The 25101-nt window shown below is 35.8% G+C and overlaps 3 protein-coding genes across 6 annotated transcripts; 1 reads left to right on the top strand and 2 right to left on the bottom strand.

Moving 5' to 3' along the window:
- The first annotated feature begins 1065 nt into the window (after positions 1–1065).
- Positions 1066–13614, top strand: LOC128015721 (histone deacetylase 7). Of its 4 annotated transcripts, none has more exons than XM_052599792.1 (19): positions 1066–1511; positions 3358–3460; positions 3814–3874; positions 3964–4034; positions 4163–4273; positions 4425–4525; positions 5635–5728; positions 5814–6203; positions 6803–6939; positions 7035–7259; positions 7350–7405; positions 7825–7912; positions 10808–10927; positions 11044–11141; positions 11360–11478; positions 11966–12099; positions 12175–12259; positions 12341–12479; positions 13125–13614. In XM_052599792.1, the coding sequence occupies exons 2-19, from the start codon at positions 3358–3360 to the stop codon at positions 13168–13170; spliced, it is 2178 nt and encodes a 725-aa protein (XP_052455752.1). In that variant the 5' UTR covers positions 1066–1511; the 3' UTR covers positions 13171–13614. The 4 variants fall into 4 exon arrangements, with proteins under 4 accessions (XP_052455752.1, XP_052455753.1, XP_052455755.1 ...); XM_052599793.1 differs by having other exon boundaries at positions 1068–1511; positions 3757–3874; XM_052599795.1 differs by lacking the exon at positions 3358–3460 and having other exon boundaries at positions 1068–1504.
- slc48a1b (solute carrier family 48 member 1b) lies at positions 13615–16444 on the bottom strand. The gene is made up of 4 exons (XM_052599796.1): positions 16276–16444; positions 16039–16188; positions 14810–14977; positions 13615–14682 (listed from the first exon to the last, which is right to left on the bottom strand). Exons 2-4 carry the CDS (start codon positions 16166–16168, stop codon positions 14546–14548), a joined length of 435 nt encoding a protein of 144 aa, XP_052455756.1. The 5' UTR covers positions 16169–16188; positions 16276–16444; the 3' UTR covers positions 13615–14545.
- A 678-nt stretch (positions 16445–17122) lies between these two features.
- Positions 17123–23950, bottom strand: LOC128015720 (bridging integrator 2). The gene is made up of 12 exons (XM_052599791.1): positions 23482–23950; positions 22881–22961; positions 22084–22138; positions 21001–21095; positions 20821–20916; positions 20361–20468; positions 20177–20262; positions 19947–20022; positions 19673–19755; positions 18842–19451; positions 18657–18755; positions 17123–17884 (listed from the first exon to the last, which is right to left on the bottom strand). The coding sequence occupies exons 1-12, from the start codon at positions 23581–23583 to the stop codon at positions 17771–17773; spliced, it is 1605 nt and encodes a 534-aa protein (XP_052455751.1). The 5' UTR covers positions 23584–23950; the 3' UTR covers positions 17123–17770.
- Between the last annotated feature and the right edge of the window lie 1151 nt (positions 23951–25101).

The following is a 25101-nucleotide window of genomic DNA, read 5'->3' as shown; positions in this document are numbered from 1 at the left end:
GATAACTTTTAATTTTCTTCCACAACTACTGTTTTCATATTTTCCTGTAGTATATTTCCTAAAACAATTAAATTATACTGTTTATTCTTTCTATTACACAATTTTTTTTCAATGTTAATTTCTCAAGAATTTAATTGTTCATAGTCCCCACCTGTTCTTCTGATTTAAAACACAATTTTTTTTTTTTTTTTTTTACAGTTCAGTATTGTGTTACTCCCTAAAAAAAAGTAATTAATTGTGTTACTTAATTACTTTTTATGAGAAATGTATTGCACTACTTTTGCATTACTTTTTCTCATTTGGGTTGGGCTCATTTTTCTCTTTTCAGCCAAAAAAAGAAAAAGCAAACACAAATATAATGTTTATCTGAAGTAATTCTTGCTTATTAGTGTTGTTGAATTGGATCATTTAAGGTCAGCAGCAAAGACACTGGTTAAAATAAAATGAGATTAAATGAATAAAGAATATTTGTGTTATTTAACATATTTAAGTATTGCAGATTTGCCTCATATTCTGAGTTTGCATTTCACTGTTTTTTATTCATTTTGAGGAACACTGAATCTGTTTTTGTGTAAGTGTGATGAGTAAGCTCATGTTCACATTTAGTCTAGAACTACAGTAACAACATATTCACACGGTGCACACAACACCTGGGCACCTGCTCCTGATTTCTCTCAACATGAGGACAGGAGAGCTCTCTGTCAGGACATGGGAAAACAAAGTAATTGAAAAACCTACTCAGATATCCCCTTGCAAATTAAAAAGTAATGCTTTACTAGTTATAATACACTTATATACTAGGTAATCTGATTACATAACTCATGTTACTTGTAATACTTTACCCCCAACACTGGTTCTCACTCTTATGAGAAGTTCATGAATCAGTCAAATTATGTTGTGCATTAAATCTTCTGATATCAAGTGGCTTGCGTGGGTTAGAGGTGAGGTTGAGGTTTAGGCTTCGCAAATGTCATCACGGCTAAATATAAACCATTGCATCGATGAGATGTCCTTATTTACATAGAAACGAACATGTTTGTGTTGATGATTGATCGTGAAGACCGTCCAACGGAAATGTACAGCTAATCCTTGTTACAATTGCTACTTGCCCTACATTTAGTGATATTGTAAAAACTAGGGGATATCCATCATCTGCATGCACAACTTAGGGATTTCAAATGAAATCATTGATAAGTGCATTAGTAGAGAGAGGCAAACCACTGTTGATGTAGTGAGAAGAGAGGAAGTTCAGCAGGAGGGGCTTCAGGGAGGGCAGTGCGAACCTTAGTGTAGCTGGATGTCACTCGGCAAAATCACACTTTTGGAGTACGCTGTAGTGCAGGACCAGTGTTAAATGCAAGTGCTTTGAATCTAGATTTGTGTAGTTCTGCTTTTCATTGTGTGATTTGCACAGCCAGAGAGAGCAAATGCCATGTTTTCTGTCTTTTTCAGATGAGAATTTGATGCCTGGAAACATATGAGAGATAGAAAAAGCTATGCAGAGGTGACAGGTGAGAAATTCTTGTGTGTTTAAACTTTATTTGCTTTGTTCGGATACCATGTAGAGTTCTGGAATTTTGCATGAACTGCCACATCACTTTTACTGTAATATTATAGTAGTTTGGGGGATCAAATGCAATGACATATATTCATATAGCTAAAGAAAGATGTGTAATGAAGCAATCCTCATTATATTTAAATATTGGTCAGGTTAAAAATACAGACTTTGTGTCTTTTTGTGAATGTTTTTTTTTATTAGTTATTAGTCTTTCATCATGACAAACAAAAATATATCTAGAAACACACAAATCACCTAACCTGCTATATGTGACTTAACAAATGACTGAAAGACTAACTGTGAGTTTTGCACTTTTTAGACTTTCAACTAGTTGTACTCATTAAATTGTAAAGGAGGGATAAATAAAAGCTTGTAAGCTCCAGAACTTTTGGCATTTAGACATTTCTGTCCTTTGGTGGTTTTGGTAAAATGAGTTAGTTCTGCTTTGAATGATTTTGATTGAAATGTTTGCCAAGAGCTATTTAAACCAAATATAGGTCGGGCAAAATGTAGGATGAGAATAGCATACTAACCTTACATAAATCACCCCTAAATCAAACAAAAAAGCTCCAGGAAGTGGATGGGTTTTAATAGAGCACTTCCTTGTCAGCTGGAGGGTTATAGTGATCCAGGCCAGATTGAGTGCAGCATGGTTTCTGCGGTAGAAGAAATGGTGATGATGTTTCTCTATGTGTTGAGTTCATAAGAAAAAATAAAAATGCGGAGGATGCCTTCTCACTTTAGGGGAAATTTTGTGAACTATTTTTAACTATGTTGTTTTTTTTTAAAATAGTTTTTTTGGAATATAAAATAAGCCCTGCATTGCTCTCAAGGAAGGGATCCCATATGGCAAAAAAATATTGTAAATAGTGAAGCTCAATTAAATATATTTTAAAATTGAAAATATATTTACTTTCGACCTTCATATACCTTCATTTATTTCAATATGTATTTCAGGGTCAATACATTTACATTCTCACAGGAGCCTACATTTAGCGTTTATTCACTACATATTTTTATTTAAAAGTGTAATATATATTCACACGTTATAGACAACATAAAGTTATTTTTCTTTAAATGTTACATGTGAATGTATTATATTTTCAGTGGAGGGCAATATTTATATTAAATGTCTTTAAAAAGTATATTTATATATTTTAAATATATTTGAAGTTAATTTTAGTAAATACAATTTGGCAATTTTTTTATTATTATTATTATTTATTTATGTATTTATTTTTGTCTGCTTTAAATGAAAGTGATATCGAACTCTTCAACTCCTAATTCAAAAATAATTTTATTTGAAAACAGCAAATAAGTTATTATAAAAATTAATTAGGTTGGATAATATCTTTGTGTGTTACATTCAAAAAGTACACTAATTGTTGTATAAATGTTATACTATATCTGCTGATCCAGATGAAAGCATTTCTGTCATTTAACATGCGCTAACATGAATTCAAATTAAAGGATTACAGTACAATCAAACACTAACCATAATATTACTGTATACTGTGTAATTGAGTGAGAAATATTGTTGTTCACTTGTGAGTCAAATGCATTTGGCATTCTTGACATCCAGACAGTGCCATTGATCCACATAATCCACTTGCAGCATCTGAATCTCAAACTCTATTTAAAATTTCAAATATGATATGGGTATCTTACAAAGACCCACACTGGTGTTAGCTCGCATACTGCAGTGTAATTCCAGAACACTCTGCTAGTCTTTCTGGAATCATTGATATACAATATTACAGTTTCAGAACTGACTCTTTTTTCTCATCCTCATTATGCAGATGTCTGAACATCAGCACAAGAAGCTTGAGAGAGAGAGGGAGAGCACACAAGAGGAAAAACATCCATTTAATCAGCTTTTGAATATAAAGAAGAGTCAACAGAGTACTCTCATTGCTCTCAAGTTTTTTTTTTTTTTTTTTTCATACAGTTTCAGAAATGAACTTTTTTTTATTAAGGGGTGGTGTGTGTGTGTGTGTGTGTGTGTATAACAGAGTGTGTTGTCCATTTATGTCAAAAACTAATTAAATTGTAACTGAAATTCTCACTATAATGTCTGAACTCATACAGGCCTAGAATATTATGAATTCAAATGTCAGATTAAAAAAAAACTCCTAAATCTGTGCATTTTTTCAAGCCTTGGTTCATTTCTGACCCTGTTGTATTCTATTATTTCATAGGGTGTTTCTAAAAACTCTGTCTGGACTGGTTTAATTGATAATTGTTGTGACTGGCAGGTTCCGGTGCCAGTGTCTGGGTGAAACGAAAGCTAAATCAGCATATTTGCAACAAACACAGGTTGGAAACGATAAAAACCTGCTTAAACTTGGATCTAAAGTTGCATTTTGATTGTAGCGTTAGAGTCATTTATATTTTCTGTTGTTCAGGAAATTTAAACCTCAGGATCCAACCCAAGTCCGTGAATATTTGGAGAAGGACAATCCATTAAGAAGAACATGTGAGCTTGTACACATATACGAGTGGAAATAAGTAGAAATCAGAAGAACTTTTACATGATTTAATCGATGGTGGTCTTCACGTGTTTATAATTTAAGCACATTTGTGTTTGCGCATGCTTGTGAGAAGCCTCAGATCCATTTCTGAAGCTAAGACCAAAGAGAATAGCATCGGGAAGACAGAACCTATTGCAGTGTGAAACCAGTGCGCCCCCTGCTGTCAGAGCATCTGACTCTATGGGTGTGTAATAACTTAACACCGTTGTAAAATGAAATAAAGCAAAGATATAATACATTTGTATTTAAATGTAAATATTTGTTATTTTGTGAATTGGGTGGTCATTTTGGTCATCTTTAAGACACTGTAGTGACCTGGTATGTGTATTTTGTAGGGGGATCTTCCAGTTCTACTTCACTATCCATAGTAAATTCATCACCAGATAAACAGATGAGCCATCAAGAGCCACAGATCTACACATCAGCACCACACGAGGTCTGTAACTGGTTTCTCTCTGTCTCTCTCTTTATATACACTTTCTCATGTGAGTAAAAGATGGTTAAGGGGTCCAGGCAGAATATATTTTGTAGTTAATTTTTTTCCTTTTACAAAGCTGTCGTTGTGACTGTGTAATTACAGTAACCAAACTTTGCATAAAGGTTATGTTTTTTTGTTGTTGTTTTTTTTTCAGTTATGGGATGGATGAGTGTTGTGATTGCCTAGTAATTTTTTTTTTTTTTTTATCAATACTTTGTTCAATCATCAGTGGTTCTCAATTGTTTTGAATCAAAGGCCCCTCATTGTGCAGCACAATATTTGAAGGGCCCTCAGACTGGCATTTCTGCTGTAATTATGACAACACTAATTGTTTTCTTTTTTCTTTTTAGTCATCGAGACTGGGATTGTTGAAATATATATGATATTTATAATTAAAAGTTTATATATACATAAAAATATATTTTCAATTTTATAAGATTTTAGGATTCAAGACTGTATGTTTGTAAGGGAATTTTTTAATTTTAGTGACATTTTAGTTTTTGTATATATATATATAAATATATATATATATATATATATATATATATATATATATATATATATATATATATATATATATTTTTTTTTTTTTTTTTCAGATTTTCAATTGATTTTCAATATATATATATATATATATATATATATATATATATATATATATATATATATATATATATATATATATATATTTTTTTTTTTTTTTTTTTTTTTTTTTTTTTTCAATTTTCAGATCATTTAATGTACATTTATAATGCAATTTTATTTTATTTGTCATTAATTTATAAAAACTAGTCAACACACTAGTGCTGCTGAGGGCATTACTGTCAATTTGAAATCTTTCTCTTTTCTAACTGATGCAATGCGTCTCTTTTTTTTGTGGAATAGTGAATTTTTTCTTTCTTTTGATATTTGAATGAATGACAATATTCTATAGTTTATTTCCATGCTCCTAACACTCAAGTGTGAAAAGGGTCCATTGCAATTGTTTAGGATTTTTTTAAAATGCTACATTAAACCTAAACCTTGCTCATTCCTGATTGCAATGACATTAATCTACTTTTCTTCAGGATGAATCTCCTCTACATGTTGGCATTCAGAACCCCATGCTCTGGAACAGCAAGGCACAGCCCGTCTTTACCTTGCCTCCAACTGTTGTTCCAGGTATCACACATTAACTAATCTGGAGACCAGAGATTACTGTAATTACTATAAAACTTAATTTGCTATTTCATTTTGTCTTTTCCAGCTTCTAGGCAGTGGACAGTGATGCATCATCGGCCTTTGAGCAAATCCCAGTCGGTACCTTCTTATATCCAGCACATCCAGACTCAGACTGTTATGATTACACACCAACAGCACTGGCCACAGGAGACATTCCAGCAACACACTGAGACAAATGCACATTTGCAAGCGATCACACAGAGTTCTTATTCACAGGCTCATTGTAAGGCACCTTCTCACATGGTGCGGCCCATGTCTTCTTCAGTGCTGACAAGAGACAGAGGGAGAGCAAGAGAGGACTTACGCATACGGTCCCAATCGGTGTATATAAACCGTCACAACAACGGATATCTGCCTTTACATGTTTCCTCCTCTCTAGCCCAAGATGTCAGGAGAAAACCAAACTATACCACAGGTAGGAGGAATGAGGGTGTCACAACAAAGTTGGCATGATGCTTTTGAGTGTAATAATAATAATAATAATAATAAAAAAACATAATTAAGTTTGATTTAGTTTTTTCAGTGCAAAAATTGTAATTAAATATGTTTGAGAACCTTTTTCACTAGTGGTCGTAGACCTTTTGGCTCCACTGTTCATATTTATATTTAAGGAATATCACAAGAAATGTCAAAGTGCAGTTTTTCAGTAGTATCTCTTCTAAACAAAAGTTCGAAGTTGCACTATATATAAATACACAATGTGTCGATTAATTATTTGAATGAATCGCACATCAAATTTGACTGAGAAATTACCTGCAAACGATCATTTAAAGTCATTATTGAATTAAATGAGAAAATCTTCAAAATAGCATTAAAATGTAGCTTTATAAAATAATTAATTAACTGTATAATATGTTCTGCTGTGGCTTTATACTAAATATTTTTATTTGCAAAATTGAGCAAAAACGCACAGTATTGTGTCTAAAACATGACATAATATTAACATTAACATGGTAACTCTGTAGACTTAATATATATTTATGTTTATTTTAAAGTGTATTTGTGTGTGCGTAGGTTTGGTGTTGGAATATAAGATGCTGCAACATGAGTGTAACGTTAGAGATGTGACCAGCTTTCATACGGAGTATGCTGGCAGAATTCAAAGTATCTGGTCAAGATTGCAGCAGTGTGGCCTCAAGAGTCAGTGTAAGGTAAACAATGAACAGCTCATAAAGCTCTGAATATTATTGCAGCGGTGAGAATTTACTTCCATGTGTGTGTGTGTGTGTGTGTGCTTGTCTCTTAGTTGGTTAAAGGCGGGCCGGCCACGTTGGAGGAACTACTGTCCGTCCATTCAAAACAGCTTATTTGTTCATACTCTGGATTTTCAGAAAGTACATCTTTCATGCCATATCAAAGTCAAACAGACCTTGATACAGTATTGAATAGTTCCTGCAGCGCAGCACTACTGAAGATGTCAGTGGGCAGTGTGATTGAGCTGGCTGTCCGTGTGGCTAGAGGAGAGCTAAAGGTGAGATTCCCATAGTCCACGATTCCTCTCCTATAACCACAGAGCATTTACCAATTCAGATTCGTACTTCTTCTTCTTACTCATCCTCAGAATGGGTTTGCTGTAGTCACACCTCCAGGACACCATGCATCACATTCTCAAACATTGTGAGTTTCACTTAAAACCATTGCAGACACGACTTTTACATTGTTACAAAAAATATATTTTATTTTATTCTAATCTACTGTATACTAAGCAGGGCAACTGTTTTCAAATTGATTAATTGATTGTTAAGCTCCAAATTAGCATTACATGATTTCTGAAGGATCTTGTGACATTAAAGGCTGGTGTAATGGCTGCTGAAAATTCAGCTTTGAAATCACAGGAATAAATGACATTTAAAAACTGTTATTAAAATTTCTCAATATTATAGTTTTACTGTATTATCAAATTAATGCAGCCTTGGTGAGCAAGAGTCTTTTTTTTTGAAAAACATAAAAAACACTTGGTAGTGGTAGTGTATGCAGGTAAATAATGCTGTGTATTTCTGTTTTTTTTTTTTTTCATGGTTTTTTTTCTCTTACAGTGGTTTCAGTATCTTTAATTCTGTAGCCATTGCAGCTAAACAGCTTCAGGAGCGATTAAACGTTAAAAAGATCCTTATAGTAGATTGGGTAAGACACATACACACACAGTTTTTGCCTTACACATATTTGCAAATACTGATAAAGGGTATTGACCATAAGTTACAATTTGTATGGAGTGGAGATAGAATTTATATGGAGTGGGGACAGAGTCTTGTATAAACAGGCCAAATACACACTGACAAAGAAGATCAGAGTGGCTAAGAAAAACTATTCCGAAAAGCTGAAACCAGCCAGTGACCCTGCATCAGTGTGGAGAGGACTGAAAGACACCAGTTACAAGACACCAAACCCCAGCACTGTGTTGTATCAACAACTGGCCAGCGATTTGAAGGAGTTCTGTTGCAGGTTTGAAAACCCCTACCTCACAGCCCACATCCATTCTGACCTTCTCTCCTTGGATCTGTTAAGTCCTCCAGCAACCCCCCTCTCCCCCACTCCTGCACTTCTGGTTTGTGAAAGGGATTTGTGTCAGGCCTTCCGGAAATAAGACAAGAAAAGCACCAGGCCCAGATGCAGAGTTGCCAAATTTATGTATTTTACCCAACTTTTATTTTTTGTTAAGTCGTTTAATAAAATAGCGGGTTGCGTTTTTTTTTTTTTTTAGCTTATCTAAAAAATATATGGTTGCTTGTTAGGAAAACCTGACAAACAACTTTGTTTCTTTACATTTATGGTCGCTGTTTTTTTTTTCCAGTGTATTATTAACATTGTCTGCTCACAGCTAATAGCCAATCAGTGTAATAATAAAAGTAGCATGATTCTTCATCGCATTTAACATGCAGATGTGACATTGTAATCCAAGTGATGATGGTTAGTAGATATAAATAGACAAACAACGCCACCAAAATAGATGTACAGAGATGGAGAGTAAACATGGGAGCAGGTGAATGGTACAAGGGAGGAAAGGGACCTAATTCAATTTGTAAAATATTTTAATAATGCATTAATCATTAAATAAATAAATAAACAAGCAGTAGGACTAATAGTGGATACATGTGGTTCGAGTTTATTATCATCAATATGTGGCTATATTAAAGCTCTCCTTTAGTGCTCGTCTTATTCTCCTTTTCCATCTCCAAAACTATTCTGCTCGCAGGTGATCGGAGGATAGTGTGTGCACTCCCGCTTTGTTACAGTTTGATGATTTTTGTAAATCAACTTCTGTTTTTGCTCTTCAAACTGAAACTGGTTTCAGTTCACTATGTTGCAGGCTTTTTTATTGATAATAGATAATATTGATGACAATATAATAATATTGGGCTTGTTTTTGAAGCTGTGGTTGTTTATTTATCTTGGCAACACTGCCCAGACGTCGTTACACCAGCCTATCTGAAATCTTTTGCTGACCAGCTGGCCCCTATCTTCACACAGATCTTCAACAGATCACTGGAGCTGTGTGAAGTCCTTTTCTGCTTCAAGCCCTCCACCATCATCCCCATCCCAAAGAAATCCAAATTTCAGTCATTTGAAAGACTGGTGCTGCCCACCTGAAGGACATCATTGGACCTTTACTGGACCCCATGGAGTTTGCTTACCGAGCAAACAGGTCTGTGGATTATGCAGTCAACATGGGACTGCACTACATCTTGCAACATCTGGACAGACGAGGGACTTATGAAAGGATCCTGTTCATGGACTTCAGCTCGGCCTTTAACACTGTCATCCCAAACCTCCTCCTGTCCAGATTAACCCAGCTCTCTGTGGCCACCTCCATCAGTCAGTGGATCACCAGCTTTCTGACAGACAGGAACCTCACTCAGCTCTGGTGCCCCTCATGGATGTGTTCTCTCCCCATTGCTCTTCTCCCTGTACACCAACAATTGCATCTCTATAATTTTTATTGCAAACATGTAATACACAACACTATTTATTCATTTATTTATTTAACACACCATACTTTACCTGTTCACACAAATACCATATTTTGTATATTTTTGTACATTGTGTATTTTTTTATTTTGTTTATTTGTTATATATTATTATTTCATATTTACTTATTCTATTTTTACTATCTGTCTTGTCACTGTAATCTGTTTGTGCTGTTGAAGCTTCTGGCACAAACATTAAAGGGTTAGTTTAAAAAAAAATATATTTGTCCATGTTTTACTCACCCTCGAAGCATCCTAGGTGTATGTGACTTTCTTCTTTCAGAATAATCTAATCTGAAGTATATAAAAATTGGTCCTTTCTCTTCCAAGCCTTTCAATGGGGGTAAGCAGGTGTTTGTTGTCAACAGTTTAGAAGAAGTGAAATAAAGTGCACGCATCTGTAATAATACATCCCTCACACGGCTCCAGGGGGACCTCTATATCGAATCAATGCTTTTTTGTGAGATAAATATCCAGATTTCAAATGTAATAAACACGAAAATGTAGGAGCAAAGGAAACAAAGTTTCCTTACTTTAGCAAAGGAAAACCAGTCTCCTCTTGGCTTATTTCGAATTCCTCCAATGTTTTTCTTTATAAAACCTTGTTTTGTGCTTCTAATCAGTGACCAGCTTTTTGTTTTGTTCTCTGTGAAAAGTGTTTATTACGTTTGAAATCATCTTACAATAATGCATGGATTCTCTTTAGGGGGTCTTCATTCACCCCATGGAGCCATGTGAGGGACATTTTATTACAATTGCGCTCACTTTATTTCACATCTTCTGAATTGTTGACAGCAAACACCTGCTTAGCCCCACTGAAAGACGCAAGAACAGTTTTTAATATCATTCCGATTAGATTATTCTGAAAGAAGGAAGTCACATACACCTAGGATGCTTCAAGGGTGAATAGATGAAGGACGAATTTTCATTCTCAAGTGAACTAACCCTTTAAACATTTTACCTTCAACCATTTTTTCCCCTATAAATTAGTAACATTTTGAAAGGTTTGTGTGTGTTTTTCATCACTTATCATTGCACTCTGCACTTTTGTCAGGATGTTCATCATGGTTCTGGAACTGAGGAGATATTCTACACAGATCCTAGTGTCCTCTATATATCCCTGCATCGCTATGACAATGGTTCTTTCTTCAATGGAAATGGAAAACCCACCAGGGTTAGTTTTGTGTACATCCCTTTATGAATGTGTGTGTTTGAGATTTGAGCATGACTGTGCATTCTTTAAGTGTCAAATGACTATATATGTAAATTGAAGCTTTATGTATGTTACAGGTAGGATCTGATGGAGGGGAAGGCTATAATGTAAACGTAGCTTGGTCAGGAGGCCTGAGTCCTCCAATGGGTGATGCAGAATACCTAGCTGCATTCAGGTACTATTCTGATGTCCTTTTAGTGTCTAGTGACATTTTAGTTTTACGTTAAAGGGATCATTCACTCAAAATAAAAATTAATTTATCGTTTACACACCGTCATGCCATTCCAAACCTGTTACTTTTGTTTTCTTCAGGGAACCTGTATGCAATTCTGTCTGGTGCCACTGTTAACTCTACATGAACTAAATAGCTAAATATTCTGTCTTTCTTTATAGAACGGTTGTTATGCCAATTGCTCATGAGTTTTCCCCAGATGTGGTCCTAGTTTCAGCTGGTTTTAATGCAACAGAGGGCCATAAAGAGGATCAGGGTGGATATAGAGTCTCAGCAGAATGTATGTATTAGTAATACAAACTGTGACAACAGAGTGTCTACAGTTTTCAAGTTATCTACAATATTTTCTAAATATTATTCATATTCAATAAGCACGAAGATAGAAAGCACATACAAATAATTACTGGTTAAAAATGCATTTTAAAAATGTATTTTTTGTTGATCATTTTCGATTTGCAAGAGCATTTAGTTATATTATCTGAGCCTGAGAGTGTTTCTGTTATTTCTGCAATTTTCTTGCTCTGTAGGGTTTCCCCTTAGAAAAGTCCTTAAAATACTGCAAATGGAAAGCAGAAGAGCTTTTAATGACTTGGCAATTTTGATGGGATTCAAAAATCATGGCCATGTTATAGTCATCATGAACTGTTCAATCACTAAAATGCCTCCAGGACTTTTCTGCGAGTGAATGCCATTTGTGTCAGCATGGCGTGTGTCAATGACCAAATATGCAAATAATCATTCAACGTTTTTTTTTTTTTTTTTACGAGGTTTTGGATTCTTGACCCGGAATTTAATGGAGTTGGCTGAAGGTCGAGTGATGATGGTGTTAGAGGGAGGTTGTAACCCCATAACCCTCTGCAACGCGTTGCAAGCCTGTCTCAGCGCTCTCGTGGGAAACGAGGTGTGTGTGTTTACAGATCCCTACATGCAAACTCCATCACCTTAAGTATTGTTTGAATGTTTGAATGTTTTTCAGCCTGAGCCTTTAGATGTGAAGGAATTAATGAGGAAACCCTGTGACAATGCAGTTGAGTCTCTGAAGACAGTTCTACATGTTCAGAGTGAGAATCGTTCTGTTGGCATTGTGCATGTCTATTTTCTTTGGTCTTTTTGATCGTTTCATAAATCTCTCTCTCTCTCAGGCAGGTACTGGTATTCAGTGAGGTCTATGGTAGACACTGTGTCTCTGTCCTATGTGAATGCGGAGATGAGATACTCACCAGCCAGTGAAGCTGCTTTAGACCTGGATAGCCTCCATATGACGGTTCCAAAAAGAAGCTGGTAAGACGACAGTATAGAGTTAAAAATCCCATCTATTTGTTTTATAGGGGAACTGATTTTTTTGTGACAAAAGAAAGACTTGCTGTGAGCTATGAGGTTGTTAATCGATGGTAATATGCTTTATGGTATAAAGCCATTAGTTCACATTGTGATCACATTGTGTTTAAGCATCAGAATACCTGGTGAAAATTGACATTACTCATGATTCTGCAAAAATTCCCTACCAATGAGAGTGTCACGGCAAGAAAATTGTGCCAAAAAAGCTCTTCAGTGGTCACCCACTCCCATAAAACACTGCAAATGATGAAATCATCATCAAAAAAATAAAATGAAAAATATTTATAGCTTCAGTTTGTACTGAAGTTAAAGTTAAAGTTCAAAGTTTGTACTGTTCTAATTCACCTTGTAGCTGGTTGTCTTTTTCATGGTTTACAACATTTTAAGACCTTTTTTTTTTAATCCCAATGGGAAAAATTAGTTAAAAAAAATTTAAAAAAAAATCTTCCAGATCCAACATTGCAGAAATGTGGACTGCCACTGTTGCATCAGTATGCTAACAGTTTTCAGTATTAGCATATTGATGGACTAACGTGGCAAGATATGGACTGACATGACTATTTAATCCATATATGTTCTCTGCTCTAGTTTCCCAAATGAGCCAACGGAGCATGATGAAGCTGAATCGGTGTAGAAGCAAGTATGTCTGTTTTTCTGAAGGACTTTATTTCATTCCAAGCAACGGTCGGACATCCAGTGCTGTAACAGACTGAAGTTACTATGTCTTTACACAGTCTCGTGTGAGACAGGAGACAGTTCTCAGGGACTAGGCTGAACAAGAGAACTTCACTGTCAATCTCATGTGATTTATTCAAATGCTTAGTCATTTGTTTGATAATAATTGATTTTAATTCTAGCTTGCACATGAAGCCTCTGGGCAATGTCAATGTTTTTTTTACATTCAGCAAGGATGCATTGCTTTCGAACTTTACCATGATATCAGCATTTGCATATATTCCACTTTTTACATTGATGTTTTTATAGAATTTCATTTCATTTAATTGTCTTCCAAAGGTTTTGCTGTTCTCAAAATGTAATAAACCTGTATTTTTACTTGTTAAGTTTTGAAATTAAGAAACATGTGTCAGGTTATTTTATTCATGTTTCACTGACAATTACATAAAGTATTTTTTTTTTCTAACAATACAATGGCTATGCTCACAAAAGTGCAGGAAATGTCAGGCAAAAGCAATAATCACATTCTGACAGTATAATTGTTTTTGAGTAAATATAAAAAAGTTCAACTTAATATAACAAGACAAATGCATGCTGTATTATCTGAATGGATTTATACTAACCAACACTCGGTCATATAACAGGTGGTGGTAAATCTTAAGATCTCTAACCATGTTTGTCTTGTGGGGAAAAAATGCTACAAATATAATTCTTCAAATGTGTGCTGGATGTTGTTATCTAATGCTTTAGGGTCATGAAAGTATAAACAAGTATATAGCATATCCCTTGCCAGTAAAGCCTCGAGATTCCAACAGGAACAAGGTTTGTGATTGGTTATACCACATTTTAAAGACAATAAAGTGCTTATTTAAAAATCAATCGAAAGTTACCTAAATACTATGCAACAGCAGGAGAAAACGTCCTTTGAGTTACATACACCAGCTTAATAAAAACCTGTCACTTTTCCATTTATCATAGTAAGACAGCAGAAAAACAGCAGCAAGGAGAAAGACAAGACTTGATACTTCATTTAGAAATGCACAGTATAAACCATACATACCGAAAAGAGAAAATGCTCAGAAATGTTGATCAAACATATTAAAAAGTCCAAACATTTAAAATCACTGATGATGAAATCTAACATGATCCACAATAGACTGCCCGGACAGACAAGTAGTAGAAAGAAGAGAGAAGTGGTGCACTGATGTCTTCTTCTGATGCACTGAAAAGACTAAAGCTTCCTTGCTCTCCTCATTGAGTAGTCCTGCTCCATTATAAATGGTAACTGCTGCATGTTTGTCTGTGGGCACGAATTGTTGTAATTGTGTGTACATTTAAAAGTCACTGAGGATGGAGATGTCTGCAAATTCTTTGCGATATCGATGAGAATGGAGAGAAAGCAGGAACGCCCACTTTAAACTCATGAAGCTCCACACACATGACAGGTACAGACTGGTGGGATCTGTGAGGGCTGTACACACACACAAGGAAAAGGAAAACCGTTTTTAAAGTTCAAACAACCTAGTTTAATGACCTAAATGTTATAAATACAATTTCATTTCAAGCATTCATGAGTTTCAGAACAGATCTCTACTCACATTCTTTGCGGGAGACGGCGACACAGAGGAAACAGATGAATGCTACGATGGACAACACAGAGAAAATGACTCCCATAACCAGGAAAAACTTCAGCCCCTTTAACCATGTTCTCCAGTAGTCCTGAAGGTACATCAAGTGTGTGACCAGAGCCCATAGAGCCAAAACTCCTGAAGAAATACATAAACACAATGAGCAATATAAAGTTCAAAACACATCACTGACCATTTTCATTCGGAAAAAAAAAAACATCAAGAAAACCGCAAGTAACTTTGAATTAAAAGAAAATCTGAAACTGTATTTTCTGGTACATTATATATATATGTGTGTGTGTGTGTGTGTGTGTGTGTTCTTGTTTTGCATGCAAGACTGAATCCATGACTCTGCATTCATTATTGCTTTGTCATTCTCACGTGCATGCAAACTGCTGTGTTCCTGTTTGATACTTTTGACAGCGCTGTTTTCTCTCAGTTCTGCATGTGCTGTTAGATTAGCAGAAGAGAATTTTGTGATATTACACAACAAAGTAAAATCTCCCTGACCAACACAACCATATTTCCACTTTAAACCCAGCGGTTTATATGGGTAGGGTGTTTACTAATACTAATGCTATAAATAAAAGGTTAGTTCATGTGAAATTATTGGCAGTGTGATGTGCTTTATAGTTCTTGTATAATTATTATCATCCATGCTGTTATGTGCCCTCACACATAGAGGAGTTTTTAAGTGAACTGAAAAAAATGGTGATTTAAAGCAGTGAGCAGTCACAGAATCTAAAATATACTTTCCATTTATCATTTTTAACTTAAAATGTGTTGAGATAGTTAATGGACATATGATTGGTCAACCATCCAATAACTGAACAGACCAAAATTCTGCTAAATCTTGCCATTTATTTGTAGCAGAAAATAGCCTGACCAAAGTGTAAGACTCAAAGAACAGCACAGACTCGGCAAAACTATATTGCTCTCTCTTGCACAACACAAACTCAAAGACTGTTGAAGATGACAGCGATGGGTCAAAGTGCACTGAAGAATGGATATTTAGTGAGGCCAGAATCTCAAAGCTTTTGCTTGTATTTGTAAAAGTAAAGATGTCATACCCTCTGCATCCCAAACACCATTATATTGGACAAATATGATTTAGATAGGAAAACAGTTATATTGTCAGACCAGCTTCTAGGAAGGCAGCTTACCTGCATTTGAAACACTGCCAAAGAATGTAACGTTACCTGATAATCCACCCATCGCGGCTGTCCACGGCTGTCTGTAAGCGATGTTCCACACTAGAAACGCCGAAAGTCCCACCAACATCCCAACACACGAGTAGCCAACACTTATAAACGTCTTATTGATCGCCATTCTTGCCGTCAAATCCAAACCTGAATGAATAAGGACAAATATTATTTAGAAATCCCCAAAACAGCAAAGAACTATCAAATAGTTATTGGAGCATCCGCTCTTTTGACCTGGAGACAGCGCTGATCCAGCTGCAGCAACAGCTGATGAAAGGTCATTCACCGCGGTTTTATGAAGGAAAGTAAGACCGCCTCAAACGATCAATACACATTTACTGCCCCATGACCCAAGGATAGACTCCCATAACCCGCCGTGTGTTATTATTGCTCTAGTTCGCCGAGGTAACGTTAAAGCACAAGAGCATTTATCCATGTTTAACAGCGACCCCTACGGGCATGGATGAGAATGACACGTCTTTTACGACAGATTGATGAGAGGATAAATGTGCAAACCCTAAAATACTCCAAAGACTATATTTATATTATCTAAGTCTATTTTTTATTTATTAGCCGTAGTTGTATCAGTGACAGAAATGCAGTAGTGTTAAAACTGAAAGTAGTAGTGGTATTAATATAATTTATAATAGGTGGGACTAGCTAGTGGTAGAAAAAGCAGTATTTTTAAAAGAAACTTCAGGTTTATGGTAGTTTTCATTTATTCTATTAAATAATATATATATTTTCACACTTTTTTTTCATATACTCAGTTTGCTAATACTACTATGCCCAAAACATTGTCCTACTACGTCCAAAATGGATGTGTATATCATGTTTTTTCAGTAAATTTAATAGACCTATTCACTTCTTTAAGTCCCAGGCTCAACAAAAACTTACTTAAGCTATTGCTACCATGAGACAACTATTGAAATTTAGTACTGTCATACACAGTTTCTCATTCTAATTTATTATGGTGGTACAGTAGTATCAGTACTAATACAGCAAGTAAATTTGACTTTACCTGTTACTTAAATAACCTAGCTTTTCCCCACTTTGAGCACTGGACAAACAGAAATCAATATATAACTTTTTTTTTTTTTTTTCATCGGTCAACTTTATTGTAGAAAAACAATAGATTTTCTCTGTACATTTAAAAAAACGGTTTCACAGTAATACTCAACACTTTTTTTTGGTTCTGTAAACATTGTGAAAACCTTGGTAGTCAATCTTTAACACTGAGATATGTGAGAAACACAGACATCAACATTGGCTGACACACATAGAGAAGAGACTATTAGAACAGCCACACTAAAAAGTGTTTTAATACTCATTGCTTAGAAAATGTTTTTTAAAATATTATAATAAACACTATTTTTCTTCCCTGATACACAATATGTGGCTACATTCATGTGAAGGAAAGTTAGGATACAACTGCAGAACTCTGAACAATGTATAAATCTAGTGATCAATATTAAGATCTATAAAAGCCAGAATGACACAGAAAATCTGAAAACAGAACTAAGACTGTGCAGCTGTCAGGAGTCTTGTGGCTGCATCAGGAAATTTTAAAGACATTGTATACTAAAAAAGTCAGAATGTCCTTCATGTCTAATGAAAAGGGCAGACAGAGAGTGCATATTACAACATCCAGTCACAAGGGCATTCAGACAGGCACGTAAGGGACATCTGGTTCACATGCCATCCTGCGTCCCCCACTTCATGACATGTCTTAATCAGAGGTGATGCGCTGGATCAAGGCCTCCTCAACAACACCAGAGAGAAGTGTTAGATCCTTGTACTGGATCCAGTCCTGCTCTCTCACGCCCCATACAGAGTCCTTCGGCTGCAATATAATATTTCCACAACATTACCAGAATGATGATGAGCACTAGATTACAGACTGGTTCATTAGAACGAACAATTAATTATTCATAAAAGCTAATAATAATAATAATAAATGAAGAAATAATAAGAACAAATTAATTAAAAAAAAGGACAGAGAAAGCAATAATGTCGTCCATATGAGCTATACATTGATAAACTTCCTCAAATCCACAAATAACTGTCTCAAATCATATTTCAACATTGCACAGCACACTAGGTTTGAAGGCAAAGCCTAACACAACTAGTTTTTTTTTAGATTGAATGTGACTTGCCAAGTGTGAATATACGAAAGCATGAATGAGCCATAATGGAAAGCAATTAATGGGTAATAAACCTGGAAAGAGAAAATATCTTATCTATCTATCTATCTATCTATGTACACGCACACACACTCAAAAGGATTTCAGGATTCCTTGGTGTATAAAAGGTCCAAAAGATCAGTATTACACATAAATATAAATAAAACAGTTAAAAAATAATAATAATTAAATAACACTGAAAACTTACAAAATCTCTGTACTGCCACTTTTGACCAATTCACCCATGCTGAACAAAAATATAATTTCTTAAAAAAAAAAAAACCTTACACAGTGGTTTACTTAATGGTGTTAGAACCACCAACCTTCTTATTTCAAGCTCTGTTCCCAGCTGCAAGTAACTCCTTAAGTTAAGAAAACCCTTAGACTGCTATGCCTTACATCCTTATATTGCAAACTTTATATATAACTCACCTTTTCTTCTTCTTCATCGATGTATATAAGGATCACATCTCCCTTTTCAAACTGCAGGAGCACACCTTCATCGGAGTCCTGACTCTGCAGAGCAACAGCCTAAAACAAAATCAACACAGATACATAGGATCACCAACACAAATACAAAATCAATGACGGTCTCAACCTTTCCAAAGACACTGTACCTTATAGAGGAAACCAGGAGGATTTTCATACTCTGTCTTTTGGACTTTCACATCTTCGCTGCATCCCGTGGTATTCTGATCAGTCTCTCCTTCCTTTTTCTTGGAGGTGCTAGATCTCCGAGGGTTTGGAACAGGTGGAGTTTTGTCTGTGGTGTCTGATAAGGACTTTCCCTCGTTGTCTCCATCTGTAGATGCTTGGTGGGTTTCTTCTGACGATGCTGCTGATTTAGTTTCCTCCTCTTCTCCGTGCTCAGCGGACACTGAATCTTGACGTACCAGGCCGTTCGCGTGCACAGACTCATCCTTGGTGGTTTCTGATGTGTTTTCAGTGGCTCCCTCAGACCGAACCCCTTCACCCTCGGAACACAAAGACTGCCGCTTGGGTGTGTTGGGCTCACTGTCAAAAGAGTTTGACTCAAAGTCTGATATTTCAGACGCTGTGCTTCCGGTGCTCTTTGAGGGAGTGTCTGAGCATGTGTCCGTGTGCGTGAGGGTGCTGGGAATGCTGGGCATGCTGAGCTTGCTCATGGCAGGATGATCAGGAGGGAAGGCGGTGTTGCAGGGGATGGGTGCAGAGATCGTAACGGACTTTCTTTTCTTTGATTTAGAGCTAGACACAAGAAGAATAAAACAAAAGCACATAAAAAGACAATACAAACCATGAACATTCTTAGATTTGCCTTTAATCAGTATAACATCTTCCTGCTTTTGAAGACATGCAATATTCAGTAGTCAGAAAAAGTATTTATTAATTTTACGCAGGGCTCAATAGTCTAAACTTTGGGGCCACTGTAGGTCTTTATAGAAATGAAGTACTTGCAAATACATTACCTGTCAAGGCCTTTGATGATGAAGGGTTTGGTGGAGTGCTGATCCTCAAGCTTCTTCATCATATTATAAATGTTATGATTCAACTGAAACATGACATTCAGTTTTCAGTCAGCAACAATGTATTCATTAAACGCTGTTACTTGAAAAGCAATATCATGAGTCACTTTGAGGTATAGTTTTTAAGTTAAATCCATCCAGGAAGTACAGCTGTTGTGATGGAAAGGAATGAGCATCACAGTAAAATAATTCACAATCACAAATGATATATGCATACCATACTCATTTCTTTGTAGAAGACATCGCGTAGGTTTGAGATGTTCTGGAACATGGTGACATAGCAGCTGATACGGCTGAAAGCAGGAAGGGAGTGTAGCCAAATTAAGATACATAATCATTAGTACCACCAGGAATTTTTTTTTCTGGTGGAGACCTCAGTGACAGGAAGGAGCTGTCTTAATGCATTTATCTCCTTCATTTCATTTTTGTTAATAAAGCTGTACTAACCTCTGATAAAGAACAGGCAGCTCCTCTCTCAACTCTTTGTTAATGTCTTCAAATACCTCCTGCGCTTTATTGAACTCCTCCTCAGCCTGAAAATAATCAGCATCAATAGTCATACAATTTAGTTCAGCTCTAACCATAATCCATTTCTAAAATGGGATATTTAAATGATCAAATGTTGGCTGACTTTTGATATTTTGGCCTCATCTCTCTTTTTGGAGTTCTGTAGCGCCTCCAGATGATGTCGAGCTGAATCATAGTCAACCAGCTTCCTTCCTCGTTTAGCCACTCTTTCCTGCAAGATCACAATATTAGAAAAATTTTTAAAGCAACAGTAACTTTTTCAAAATTACATTTCAAGTACCATGTAAAAACCATGTGAATTTGCTATTAATTTAACACACTGATAACAAGATGACATGGCTGTAAAGCTGTAACTAATTAATATATAACTTAAGTATTTTCAGTATCAAAAGGCATGAGAAAACTTCAGCTAACACCTAACTTGTCAACGCTAAAACTGTCATTAAATACTAACCCTGACAATCTTGCAAAAACACACTGAACAGACCAAGACTATAGATAGTGAATAAATAATTGCAATCATTCTAGCTTATTCAGGTCTGTAAATAAGCAATTGCACAAACTTTGACATCATTGAACTGTCCGGTATAATTCTCCATTGTTCGAACAACTTGATCGCTCAGCTTCTCCTCGTAGTCATTCCACAGGAGATCCTCACTCTGTAATATAAAACCAGAGAGATGGTGAAGACAAGGAGGGCAGAGATTATTACTATTAAAGGTCACAAAAGAGGCCTGGTTTACCTCCATTATGACAGTCAGATCTTCTACACCGTGCCAGTCCGGTTCATAGATTTCTTTAAGAGTCTGGGACAGGCGCTTGGACGATTCATGCATCACTGAGAAACAAGTAGTGTACAAGTGTACAACAAATTCTTTTTAAACCGTTACACATTCTGGCAGTAGTGCATCTACCCCTGACAAGTCATTACAAGTTACAGAGATGTGACTCTATTAGCAAGAAATTATGAAATCAACCCAAGAGTATCAACAGCATTTTACAGTAGAGTCATAGAGCACTGAAAAGCATACACCATTTCATGGAGATTCCTTAGATTAATAATTCTATTCAATTAATAGTCTAAATTTGATCTTTATACACATTCTACGAGAATCGAATCTTTAGCATTAATATTACCATGTTCTACCAGTTTAGATACAGAAAGATACTCTATACTTCCAGAAATACTATTCCATGGTTTAGTATATGGATGAATAATAAATTAAGTTCTCTAGTAGTTCCTTTTAAACTTTTTAGATAGCAAAATTCAGAGAGGTAGCACTGATTTTAGATGTTGACAACCAATTCCTCCATTGAGAACACCTGGGGGTAAAAACACAAGCGGTGACTTTGGATTCCATGGTTTTGAGCAACAAGACCACAAACTTCTTGAGTCTTCCTCAATCTCAGTCTCTCCTTCATGTTTGTTTAAACCTCTGCAAACTGACATCTGGGCAGTGCGCCCACAATTCAAGTAGGAGCATCGACTATTATTATAGACATTTACACAATAAGCATTTTCAGTTCCATTAATATGAGACATTCACTTCCCCAAATGCTGAATCAGAAAAACCCAACCAGAGCTATCTTTGTCGATTTATCTTCTCATGCTCAGAACAAGACACCATCTCACTTTTACTTTCACCCTGCAGCGAACAGGCCAACCACAATGATTTCTGAGGAAATTGTTAAATGTGCTTTTCACTGAATCTGAATCGGTTTTTAGAACAAGGATCAAGATTCAAAACAAAATTCCATTAAAAAAATACATTTCAGCATATTTATTAAAATAAATGGCTGTACTTGATCAGTTAATAGTGAAGTACCTTTAACAGCATTGTGGTAAGCTTTAACATCCTTATAGAGTCGGATGCCATCTCCCTGGGAAGAGAAAAGAAATCACTTGTTGCCTAAAGGCAAAAGGTTTAAGTCTTATTATTTTAAATATTTTTTGATGAAAGCAAAATATGCATTAAAGACCTTTAATAGGCATATTTGGGAAACGGAACATTTTCAGAATCAAAATAGAAAATGTGTAGGTGGTAAGGAAATGAAAGCTGTTGTAAATGGTTCTTTAAAAATCTAAATATATTCTGTATACTTCTAAAAATAAATTTGTATTTTTTTTATTTATGGTTTAAAAAGTAAGAAAGTTCTTTAATTATTAGGTTCATTAAAATGCACCTATAGAGTGTAAACCCATCTACCATCATTAAACAAATACAATATATTCTCAGTGAAGCAACGCATTCAGGACATGGAATAGAATGCAATGTTGCCAAGTGATAAACTAGGTCAACGCTAGGCTAATATGATAAACGTTTGTTAGTGTTAATAATGAAATGTGCTAGCAATCCAAAATAGCATTTGAAAAGGTCTTCCTGGGGTTGGTTGAGAGTATAAACAGTATCAGAAAAGAGCCAGAAAAGGTCAGCTTCTGCTACTATACATGCGAAGAGCAGCAGTAACATAAACATTTTCTAAAGGTGGAGTTTCCTGTGCTGTTTTCAATGATGATTCTGTCAGCGTTCATACAACACAGTTCACCCAATGCAGTCCTGTTAAATTAAAATCTAGGTGGGTGTATGTTTGTCTTTCTCTCAGACATATACTGCTGGAGTACCTGCTGTTTGTTCAAGTTGGCAGAGCACTCCTCAAACTGCTCATCTTTTGTCTCCATGGTTTTCCCCAGTTTCTGCAGGACCTACAACCCACACCATCATACTGAGAAGACTCACGACTGGTCAATCATTTTAAATGAACAATCAAACATGATATCAGGCAGAGGAACAAGAATTGTCACTGCATGGCCACTGAAATATGACTCGCCAAGCGGTTCCACATTTATTCTTGAAATATCAGTTGCAGGAAAGGTCAGAAATGCACAAGTGAAGTATTTAGCAAACATCAAAAAACAGAGTGATTTGAAGTTAGGAAATACTACTAAAGTGTGCATTCTACTAAACAGTAAAATCTAGAAGAGGAGGTGAGCCTATAGAGGAAGTGAATGAGGGCAGGAAGTGGCAATCTTTGTGTTCACACCAATGCATTTCAGACAGCTCTACAACTCAGAATATTGACCTATCTTGTGAACATTTGTAGCAGTTTTCTTTAGGGCACTAAACATTTTGGAGCAAATGTATTGGATACTCACACACAAAATACACATTAAGTGCAGCATGACATGAGAGCCAAGGTCCTGAACTCACAAACCCCCCACCTACCTTCTCTTGTGCTCGGTTCATTGATTTCTGAAAGCGTTTGGCCAGGATGCCTGCTCCAGTGCCAATGTTGCCCCCAATGTTGGCCCCTTTTCCCTCAGCCATGTTCTCTTCTGATCTGCTGTCACACGAGCGATCCTTCTCTTCTCTGTGATGTCTCAGTGCTTCCTTCTATAAACTTACGGTTCCTGGGCGGGGTGAGCACTGAGCAGAGCGAGTGGAGTGGGTGTGTAAACCACAGTTTATGGTGTAAACGCGTGATACAGTTAGTTTGCCCTTGAGCAAAGTAGTTACACTAGACGCTGCGTTCTGGTTTTAAAGACTAAAACTTATGAAACCCCACGTCACGGCGGTAACAGTTACATTAACTGATTGTGCAACATAATTCATTCCCCATCTGCTCAAACGTGTTTGTTAATAGTCATCGACATGCGACGGCATCATCAAGAGGTCAACTAGTCGCCAGTGTTTCCTAATAAAAGTGACGGCTACATTTGGATAAATTCATGTCAAATTAAAAACCTCTTCCTGCACACATAGTGCTTCTATCTATGAGTGCTGGAGACTTTGAAACAGTTAATGTTATCACACCCGCTATTTATACAACAATATAAACCTCCATATTAATTGACTAACGGTTATACAGCATTGTTTCTAGAGTGTATCTTGCACGAGTTTAAAATAGAATTCGGAAAAGCATATTTTTACCATATACATTTATAGCAGTTAGTTTAGGATGTTAGTACGCAGTTTGTAAAATATAGAAAATAAATAATTAAATATGTTATAGTTAACAATATAAAAAGAAGACCCGGACAGTATGTTTGGTTTATATTCTTTCTTTCAAGTTCTCCTGTTTTTGTTGTAGCCTACGAGAACACTACTCTGTTGCATTACAAATCCCATAATTACCACTCCGTATGCAAATGACAAGCCAAAGCTGACATGATGTCTATATTAAACTATTTGTTGTAGCCTAATCTACAAGAAGTATAGAATTTCAGCTGTCATTTGGGCTAAGGAACTCTCTTGTTCTCTGTTTCACTGAGCTGAAACATCATTCTGTTTACACACTATATCCCAGGAGAACAATATTTGTAAACATAGACTCAATAAATATTAGCAAACATAGACTCAAATTTTACCATATCAGTACAAATAAATATTTATTTGTTTGAGAGTGGCTATTAATAGTGGCTGAGCATTCTGGGTCTCAGAATTACATAAGCAGTATTATATAAGCCTTAAACATAGTCAGCTTTTATTTAAACTGCTCAGGGCTTACATTTTGAATTCAATTTGATACAGTATAGCAGCTCTATATTTACCCTTTATTCTACCTATTTACATTTACTGCTACTGGGGCTCTTAAAAATACTGTATTGAAATATTTCAAATTCACAGGATCAAGTACTGTTCTAAAGCCACCACAAGGTGGCAGTGATGGACATCTTTAATCGAATAATTTGAATATACTGTACCGTAAAAGCAATGTGGTTTTATGGATTTACATAATTTATAAATCATTTAATTGACAAATCACACACTCTTACTCTGGTGTACTCTCTCTTTAACTATTCTCTGGCTGCGTGTTTGGTTGTATTTAACATTTGATTCAACAGT

The sequence above is a fragment of the Carassius gibelio genome, chromosome A6 (assembly GCF_023724105.1).
Source record: "Carassius gibelio isolate Cgi1373 ecotype wild population from Czech Republic chromosome A6, carGib1.2-hapl.c, whole genome shotgun sequence".
Taxonomy (NCBI): domain Eukaryota; kingdom Metazoa; phylum Chordata; class Actinopteri; order Cypriniformes; family Cyprinidae; genus Carassius; species Carassius gibelio.
The sequence above is the reverse complement of the archived record's forward strand: the minus strand, read 5'-3'. Positions and strand labels throughout refer to the sequence as shown.

Excerpts from the sequence above, each read along its gene's own strand:
- LOC128015721 (XM_052599792.1), top strand. The coding sequence starts at position 3,358 with ATGTCTGAACATCAGCACAAGAAGCTTGAGAGAGAGAGGGAGAGCACA. Across the intron at positions 3,461-3,813 it reads TATAAAGAAGAGTCAACAGA|GTTCCGGTGCCAGTGTCTGG; the intron begins GTACTCTCATTG and ends TGTGACTGGCAG. Across the intron at positions 4,274-4,424 it reads CAGAGCATCTGACTCTATGG|GGGGATCTTCCAGTTCTACT; the intron begins GTGTGTAATAAC and ends TGTATTTTGTAG.
- slc48a1b (XM_052599796.1), bottom strand. The coding sequence starts at position 16,168 with ATGGCGATCAATAAGACGTTTATAAGTGTTGGCTACTCGTGTGTTGGG. Across the intron at positions 14,978-16,038 it reads CGCGATGGGTGGATTATCAG|GAGTTTTGGCTCTATGGGCT; the intron begins GTAACGTTACAT and ends GTATTTCTTCAG. Across the intron at positions 14,683-14,809 it reads CGCCGTCTCCCGCAAAGAAT|CCCTCACAGATCCCACCAGT; the intron begins GTGAGTAGAGAT and ends GTGTGTGTACAG.
- LOC128015720 (XM_052599791.1), bottom strand. The coding sequence starts at position 23,583 with ATGGCTGAGGGAAAAGGGGCCAACATTGGGGGCAACATTGGCACTGGA. Across the intron at positions 20,263-20,360 it reads ATGAGGCCAAAATATCAAAA|GCTGAGGAGGAGTTCAATAA; the intron begins GTCAGCCAACAT and ends GATTATTTTCAG. Across the intron at positions 19,756-19,946 it reads TCTACAAAGAAATGAGTATG|TTGAATCATAACATTTATAA; the intron begins GTATGCATATAT and ends GTCATGTTTCAG.